At 37.2% G+C, this 9,441-nt stretch overlaps 1 protein-coding gene across 1 annotated transcript; it reads left to right on the forward strand.

The window, feature by feature from the left end:
- Positions 1-2,719: 2,719 nt before the first annotated feature.
- Positions 2,720-5,849, forward strand: LOC113234992 (fatty acyl-CoA reductase wat-like; the record flags this gene model as incomplete). The annotated part of the gene is made up of 3 exons (XM_026470512.1): positions 2,720-2,947; positions 5,003-5,161; positions 5,740-5,849. Coding segments are annotated over exons 1-3 (304 nt in total), but the record flags the coding sequence as incomplete, so codon positions are not given.
- Between the last annotated feature and the right edge of the window lie 3,592 nt (positions 5,850-9,441).

A 9,441-nucleotide genomic window follows, 5' to 3' on the forward strand; every position in this document is an offset into this window, starting at 1 on the left:
ACACACACACACACACACACACACACACACACACACACACACACACAACCCCCCACGCACACACACGCACACACTTCAATGCATGCTTATCATTGTTTTTATTTTTTTTGTTTACTACACATGTTGGCCACATATCTACTGGAGGTGGAGGCCTGGTGACCTAAAACACAGGGTATCCTAGTTTAGGCACCAGTGTCCACAAATTGCTATTTCATAAGATCAAATTTGTTCGTTGGTTATATCTAAATTTTGTGGAGGAAATAAAGAAATTTATTATTAATATTATAAAGACTTGAGTATGATTTCGAGTGCTTTAAACCATACTCAAATCCTGACTTGAGCATTGAGTAGAGTTCTAGAATACGACCCTTAGAATCCTTCGCTTTTTCAGGTTTTAATTCAAGCACTCGCGGCAAACATCAACTGTATAGCTTTGAAAGAAAGAAAGAAAGAAAAAAAGAAAGAAAAGTAATTTATTCAGCACAATACACGTGGAGTACAATATTAATAATTAGTATTAAAAGTGTATTATTGCACTGAAAAGGACCCAACTCAGCTAATACTGCGGCAGGGCCACAACGCTGGTTTTCAGTGGACCCTTTTCGAAAATGCCGATTAAAAGAAATAAAAATATATGAATAAAATAAAAACAAAACGTGGACGCGAGTTAAATAAAAACTTAAACATGAAACAATATAATTAAATAGGAAACATAACATTTCAGCTAATGTCCCAACAAAGATTCACTCTGCTTTTTCTTTTTAATTTTGTATTTTGAGGCGCATTACACAAATAAAATTGTTCCAGACGTGTTTTGTAGATTTAGAATGTGCTCTTTGAGTTGACATTTGAACGCATAAACGGATTGTGAAGAACGCATTGGTAGCGGTATGTTGTTCCAGATTTTCATACTTTGCATAACCAATAACTATATTTTATATAAAGGTACACAAATCATATATGCCTAACAATTCACATCATAACACGTTACAAACAGTGGTATCAAAAAATACTCAACAGTTGCCAAGAACCATCTAAACATTAACAATAAATTCCATGTTAATATATCGAAATGGGAGGCTTAAAAGAGCCTATGCAACATTTGAATAATGCAAAAGTTTAATTTTGAAAACATTTGGCGAATCATATAAATATCTATGAAATGAGCCGTAAGAGTGATTTCGTTACATTCCTAAGGTAAACGATTCTTTTATGGGGAACTGTTTGCGTTTTTACAATAAGACTCCGGAGCATATATTAAGATTACCATTTCCTAAGTTTAAAACTTACGCTAAAAGTATTTCAATTGAAAAATCATATTACAAAATTGTAGACTACGTGTTTGATAAAGATGTATGGAAAGACAACAAGGGTCTAGATTCCACACAAATATGATTCAAAATGTCTTCTATAACACTTAAGTTTATTTGAAAAGAGAAATTCCTAGAGTTTCTTGCTCGTTCTTCTCAGGGAGATCAGCGCAGTAAACGAGCAGTAGAAAAAAATGACGTTTTTGAGTGTAAAACTAAAATAAATTATTTGGCTTTGGTTCGCGGGATGACCTGGACAGGGGACAATGCAAACCTAAATTAGTCCTGTGATATTGAACACTTTTCGTACTGGTTGTCTGGGATAGTTGTAAGGTACAGCAAGATTAATTTTGTTGAGAAGACCAGAACACTACGTAGTCTTGTTATTATAACAGTTTCGTAACTCAACGTCAGACGCGTAGTGATGACATTGTGAAAAAGTCCAGTCTCTCATTGTACGGCTGCCTGTGAGAAAATGCCCGAGGACATAAATGTTGCGTTTGACAAAAATAATAATAAATTATGAATACAAAGAACAAACTCTAAGAAATATTCCTTGGATCCGACTGGATTCGAACCAGTGTCTTCCAATAAATCGTGCTAAACGCTATGATAACTAAGCCACGGAACGAATCCACGGACCTTAGAAATTTCCTGGTCTTGCCGTCGAGCCCGTAGTCTCCTCGGAACTCCCTCGGTAGATAGGGACAACTCACACCGGGACAACCCCATATCTTTCGACATTAGTTTTGATTATAGTGACACTCCCTACCGACCCTGAGGGTATACGAGAAGGGCACTATAACCTTACAAGTTCAGGTTCTGACCCCAGATCAGCACTGGTTGATCTACAGGATTGTCACAGGCCTCTGTTACTTGACATGTACCCTATTTTCCAGATAGGTACCGGAGTTGTAGGCACGCTCACTTCCCGTAGCGCATTGCATAACTAGGTGCAATGCGCAACACCGGGACAGTTGTTTTAGCTATACCAAGCACAAGTCCGGTCGTGTATGGAATACTGCTGCCACCTATGGAATGGTTCTGCTAAATACCAACTAGCCATCTTGGATTCAGTTGAAGACCAACAAGCAGTTAAAAGTGATTAGAGCGTATTAGACTGAAGCTGCAGTCTTGGACACCGCCGTAAAGTTGCCTGCTTAGGTTGAGGATATTCCAAGGATGCGCACGAAACATTAGGCTGTCACATTTATAAGGCGAACGACTATAGAGTGGTATTCTGCGGGGTTTTTCCCTAAGCGCTGTTAGTTGGACCTTTTCAAGGCGAGAGTGAATAGGCATTATTTGATTTGGTGAAATTATAGGCACGTGGGACTCACAGTTACGTCCTGATACTTGCTATTATAAAAGATTGTATACATAAATAGGTGTGCATGCTCGAGTCGACGTCATCATCACTTTCCATCGGGTGACAGTGAGACGGAAGTCAAATTCGTTATTCGCAAAAACTTATTTAGTGATAAAAAATTCCGAAATGTGTTTAATTTTCAGGTGGATATAATAATCCACGTGGCAGCGACCGTTAACTTCGATGAGACTCTCAAACAGGCTGTCTTCACGAATGTCAGGGGGACACGAGAGATGATTCGGTTGGGAAAAGCGTGCAAGAACATTAGGTAAGCTAAACACGGTGAGGCAACAGACACTGGTTCAAATCGAAAGATTTTTTCTTTATTCTTACTCGATATTTACTTGCTAGAGAACTTGCTAGTTTATAAGTATTGATATATATTGATAAGTATTGATAAATATTTGTATTAATAATAACAACGAACTAGTGGACTATTCATCTATGAAGCATGTATTTTTGTTAAACAAAATCCAGACAAATTCTCTTCGGTACAAACCAGTTATCCTAGGAAAGCACGAAATAACCTTGTAATACGGCCCAAACAACTACCAAACTTGCAATTCTACAATAACACAGTATTTGTTTTGGGACCCAAATTATTTAATAAATTACCAGAGACCATAAAGACACTAAACTACAGTCTATTCAAAATTAAGTTGTTTAATTTATTGGTTACTCAATGTTACTATAATATTAATGATTATTTGACTGATTATATAAAATCAGACTGAGCAAAATGTGCAAGAATTAATTTGACTTACGATGTATAAATTTAACTATAATTGCTTTTTATTATTATTTTATATTAGAATGTTGATTTGACTTATTCCTTATATAATTTTTATTTCATCAATTAATCAATTATTTGAACTTTTAATTATTTTTATGACAAATGTATAAACTTTGTACGCCGCTAGGCGAATAAACTTTGTATGCCGCTGGGCGGATCACAGTGACACTAACTAAATATGTAATGAACCTTTATAACCTGTGTATCACAAAGGATTAAATGAATTAAATGAATTAAATGAATTAAATGAATGACTATTTTCACAAAACGTTTATGAATATCATGGTAGTGCATAGTGTAGTGTGTGTAATAATGATATCTATACTGCCTTCGGAAAAAAGAAAGGAATCGGGTAAAGTACAGTTGAATTGATATTCAATTATTTTTCTGAAATTACTCCACTAATTTGTTAAAAATACTTTCATAGATTTGTCATAGATGGCGCTACGGCTAAAAAGTCGGTGAAAACCAAATACAAAGATCCGACAAAGCAAGCACATGGAAAAATTCGTTTTATCTAAGTAATAATAATAATAATAATAATAATAATAACGCACACACTCAACAAAGTGTTTCTTATCTTTGTAGCGATCTTTGTACCTACTAATAATTATAACGAATTAGCCATTGACTTACAATTATATGAACGTCGGGTCCGCGCAAAAAGTGTCCGAACTTATAGGGCGTTAAATTCGTATACAGAGCGTCATTCACGCTTTAGTCTTCGTTTGTCCGACTGACAGCGAAGCAAGCAAAATTAGACAGTACTGCGATGACATTACAATTTAAATTCAACGTTTTAGCTTTTTCATATTCCTTTACATGTCACTACGTTTAAATAGGTTGACTTGGGACATTTTTTTCGTGGTTTTTGTATTAGACCCGTCGTCCATTTATTTGTAAGTCAATGGAATTAGCACATTCTTTACACAATATCCTTATAGTGTATCGGGTGTTTTTTGTAAGAACGTTATTTAATACGCACACACACTAACACACTCACACACACACACGCACCCATATTAATAAATATTACATTAACAGCAGATATATAAACCCATCATCATCATCATCATGTCAGCTGGAAGTCGTCCACTGCTGATCATAGGCCTCCCCGATATATTTCCAGACCAGCCGATCGGACGCAACGTGCATCCATCGATTTCCCGCCGCCCTTACCAGGTCATCTGTCCATCAAGTAGGGGGCCGTCCCACTGAACGCCTTTCGATTCGTGGTCTACATTCGAGAACCTTTCTGCCTCAACGGCCGTCAGTTCTACGAGCTATGTTCCCTGCCCACTGCCACTTTAACTTGCTAATCCTTTGAGCTATGTCGGTGACTTGCGTTCTTCTACGCAAGTGTAACTAATTATGAGAGAAGACACTGATTTCCGTAACACAGATCATTGAACCTAGCTCGGAAGTCAGGGCCTTACAGTGAAGTGTGACGTTTCTGTCTAGATAAGGAAATATTATTGATAATAATAATAATAAACACAACAATCACTATTTTAACTACCTGTTTCACAGATCCATAGTTCACGTATCAACTGCATTCTCTCACGCAACACTATCTAGGCGCGGGACCGATATCGCCGAGGCTTTCTACGATACCCCCATAGCTCCTAAGCTCCTAATCGAGATGAGTGAAAACATCGAATCGAATATACTGCACGATATGACGCCATCGTAAGTAAAGATTAAAAAAAACCTGTCAACAAACAATTATTTCCATCGCCCACCGCTTTTGGCGGATGACGTTAGCTGTATTTTGAAACACAGTATCTTGTTAAGTTTGTAGTTTATGTGAACCCATAAATTGTGTCCTCAATGACCTTGATGAACTTATTATTCTCGCCATGTAACAGGTCAACCTGATCGCAACACATTAGTGATGCAACAGACCTCTGCTTCTGCTTTTGCAACTGCGGAAGTTCCGCACGCTTTTTCCCATATGTTCCCGTTTCTGCTTCCGCAACTTTTATAACGAAACTCTAATCGGAAGTTTATAACGTGCACGATTAAAGTCTAAAGGTACACATGCTGTTAGTGTTCGTGTCAGTAAATATATAAACTCAGAAAACGTGACTTTGAAAAACCGAAAACAATTTGGTTGAATGTTAAGATATTGAAGGGCTCCAATAAGAGTTGAAGACGCATCTTAAAAATTTTCAAGATACTCGTGCGTTCGTCCACAATCACACCAGACGGAAAGAATACACAAGTTTTTGTCAGAGTTTTTAACGATGGCATACTTCTGTTCACAGCATTTTAAAGGATTGGCCCAACACGTACACGTTCACGAAAGCAGTGGCTGAAGAAATAGTCAGGACTATGGGTGCCCATTTGCCTATCTGTGTGGTTAGACCTGGAATAGGTGAGTTAATTCGTGAGGTCACACGACCTTTATTGCAAAATTGCAATCGCAGTACAATTGAAAAGCTATTCGGACGCAGTCCTGTTTCCTATATCTTCCTATTTCTACTAGGGATGGGTATCGACCAACAAAACATCGATTATTGACATCGATTATTTTTTTGACAAAACAATCGATATACCGATTAAACGTGCCTTAAAAAATCGATTAATCGACAAAATATAAATATTTCAATGGATCGCATTACGTCATATCCTTGTTGGCGAATTTTTAACTGTGTAAGTCAAATTTTATAACGTCACTTTCATCTCTTACGGATTACAAACACTACTTCTTTGTGTGGTATTTTAGTCGGAAGCGATCCGACTAGTTTCAACCATAATCGATGGTCTTCATCAGGGGTTGAGTGCAACGTTCGCGACCGCGTCACGTCTAGTACTGGTCACTACATTCGTTTTGACAACGCTAAGGTTTTAGCGCGGGGGAAGTATTCTGTGCCTCGCAAAATCCGAGAGGCTATTGAAATAAGTAGGCGACCAAATTTTAATAGAGACGGAGGCTGGCGCTTGCCACCGACCTGGAAGCCGTGTTTTCATGGCCCTCGGTATGCAGCTGCAGATGTTAGTAGTAACGACGTGGTGAGCTCTGTGTGCTGGACTGTTCCCGACAACAATTCTACGGACAGAAGTAGCAAAAATAAGAGTTCCAGGACGCGCGTCCTGGTACGCTGATACGTTTAACAGCCCCCCGAGTTCCCCACTGCGGACTGCGTCATCGGCGCGCGCGCAGAGAGCCGCAGCGCGCAGTGCTAGACGTGACGCAGTATCGAACGTGCACTCAACTCCTGATGAAGACCATCGATTATGGTTGAAACTAGTCGGACCGCTTCCAACTAAAATACTACGCGAGTAAGTCCCGTTACTGTTATACTATAATGTGTGATAACCGCATTAGTTTTCATAATAAAACTGCGTCTTTGTTTACCTGATTTCTAAAGTCAAAAAAATTAGGTAGGGTATGAAGAAAGCTTGACAATACTCCATTAAGTCTAATCTAATAGTACTTGGGTTTCTAGAATAACCTCGATAACACAGATAGCGGCTCAGGCGGCTTGCATAGGAACCTCGTAACATACCCCTCATTTCCCGCCTTATTTCAAATGACATAAATTACAACAATATAGTAGTTTAAAATAGACACCAATATTAATTATAAGTTTTTCTAAGGCGGTGGAGACAAATTTTGTGATAAGCTTAAGTAAATCTTCTTTCTGGTGCCAAGGTAGATTATGCGCCCAAGTCTCACTTTTCAAAAATCGACTAAATAACATGAACATTTGGATTTATAAGCGGTTGTTTTGCTTTCCAAATTTTAACATGTTTATAAAACATTTTTATGAAATAAGGATTTATTTTTTTAGCAGAAATCGGTATGAAATCATCGGTTATCCGATTAATCGAACCATATGATATCGACTAAAAAAAAAATTGATTATCCACAAATACGTCGATTATTTCCAATAATCGATACCCATCCCTGGTCCTGACACAGGACGCAGTTGTGACCTCATTTTTAAGAACACATTATATATTATTTATTAGCTGAAAACTGTAGTTAATTATTATAAATTAAAGTTTAGTAATCGATTATTAAATCGAGCATTTAAATCGCAATCGAACGAGTATTGAAATTTTAAATATGCTTGCATAGGGTTATGTAAGGAAAACAAAGCAATACAACAAACACATAGAAAAATTCGTAATGTCCGCTGGTTCGTTCCGTGGCTTAGTTGGTACAGTATCTGGCACGGTATGCTAGAAGACATCGGTTCATATCCGGCCGAATCAAAGGTTTTAATTCATATTAAAAGTTGCTTAGATTTTGTTTCACATAAATATGGGCCTCGTAAATATACATTTACCTATACATGCATCGATTGTAAGTGTCATAACTTATTTGGAGTAATAATAAAACTGAAACTAAATAAGATTTAACAAAAACGCTTATAGGGGTTTACAGATCACGTTTTGTTTCTAAGTAGTTGAAGAGTCGGGTAGTCTGCAGACTGTCTCGATTGCAGCATCAGAGGCGTAATAAGGACACATATGCAAAGTGACAACTTTTCAGCAGAGATTCAAAGATTCTATGAATGAAATTAGTTAATAACTTTTTTATGCTTCAATAGGACAGTCATAAAATTTCACAGAAATATGGCCTATGTTCAGCTGTGGACGTCTTTTGTCTGAAATTGTGATGATGATGAATTATTAATACAAAGGTCGAACAGAGAAACGCAGTGTATAGCTTATATTTTTAAGTTGACATAATTAAACGTTTTTATTTTTGTTATTTATATATATAGTAGTCTATGTACTGATAACTGCCTCCGTGGCCAAACGGTTACCATACCGGACTGCCACGCAGAGGTCCCCGGGTTCGATTCCCGGGCCGGGAGAAATATTTGTATGGCCTACATTTATTTCTCTCGCGAGTTTGGGTGTGATTTGTGGTTGTCTATGTGTGTGTCCATGGCACCCGCGACACAGGGTTTCCATAGTGCGGGGCTATGTTGAGTGTGTGCGTTATTATTATTATTATTATTATTATTATGTGACTGTTATATAATGAAAGGCATTTAAGTACGAGTGTTGGGTTTCGGTTCGATGCACAAAAACATCATTCGAGTGTTTTAATGCCTAATAATTTACAGTTAAATTAATTACACTGCTTTATCTATACACATATTATAAGCTCTCTATGATGTGTTCAAGAACCGTATGGTACGATTGGCGTAATGGCGGCAAATAACAAACAGCAGTTCTCAACACTTAGTTAAGACGCACACGAAAAGAGAATTATTAGAGCGACAAAAAGTAATGAAACTCCTTAGAATAATAACGCATAGAAACCTAGCCCGCACACGCTAAGTGAGGCAAATTGAAGCGCTCCCAAAGGGCCTACACGAGCGGGCGGGCCGTCAGTGCTCAAGGTCAACTTGCACCGGGAACAGATCAAGAATTTTAGCTAAAAATGACGAAATACGTCAGACAAACATAAAATAGATACTAACATCACATTCCACAAGGAAGTAACGCGTTTCAACTTGTATTTTTACATAAATATTCACTAAAACCGAAAATTAACCTACTACTAAAACTAGCCTACATGAATTTGATTTTTGCCTCACTTGTGACAGTTCGTTTGATATGAAACTATCATTCTATGCGTTATTATTCTAAGTGTAACTCCTTCTTGTAACAGGACAACTTCGTATGAGTAAACGGGAAGAATGTTATCTTAAACTATGTGAAGTTATCTGTTTTTTCCTTTCTTCTTCTTATTAGTTAGAGACGGAGCGGACGGCGAGCCAGCGTAAGGGGTGTAACTGAGAATATTGTCTGGTTTATATAAATATTTTTAAATAATATTATTATCGTTCATTGCATGTAAATTAGTCGAACATATGCATAGTCATACCATTTTTTTTTTAAATTTATCTATTAAATGTTATTAATGAATTCAACCGACATAAAATAGTAAATTCAAAATTAGATACTGATATCTTAAGCCATGTTTCACTGAAGGCTACTAA

The sequence above is a fragment of the Hyposmocoma kahamanoa genome, unplaced genomic scaffold (genome assembly GCF_003589595.1).
Source record: "Hyposmocoma kahamanoa isolate Upper Pololo Valley unplaced genomic scaffold, ASM358959v1 86581, whole genome shotgun sequence".
Classification (NCBI taxonomy): domain Eukaryota; kingdom Metazoa; phylum Arthropoda; class Insecta; order Lepidoptera; family Cosmopterigidae; genus Hyposmocoma; species Hyposmocoma kahamanoa.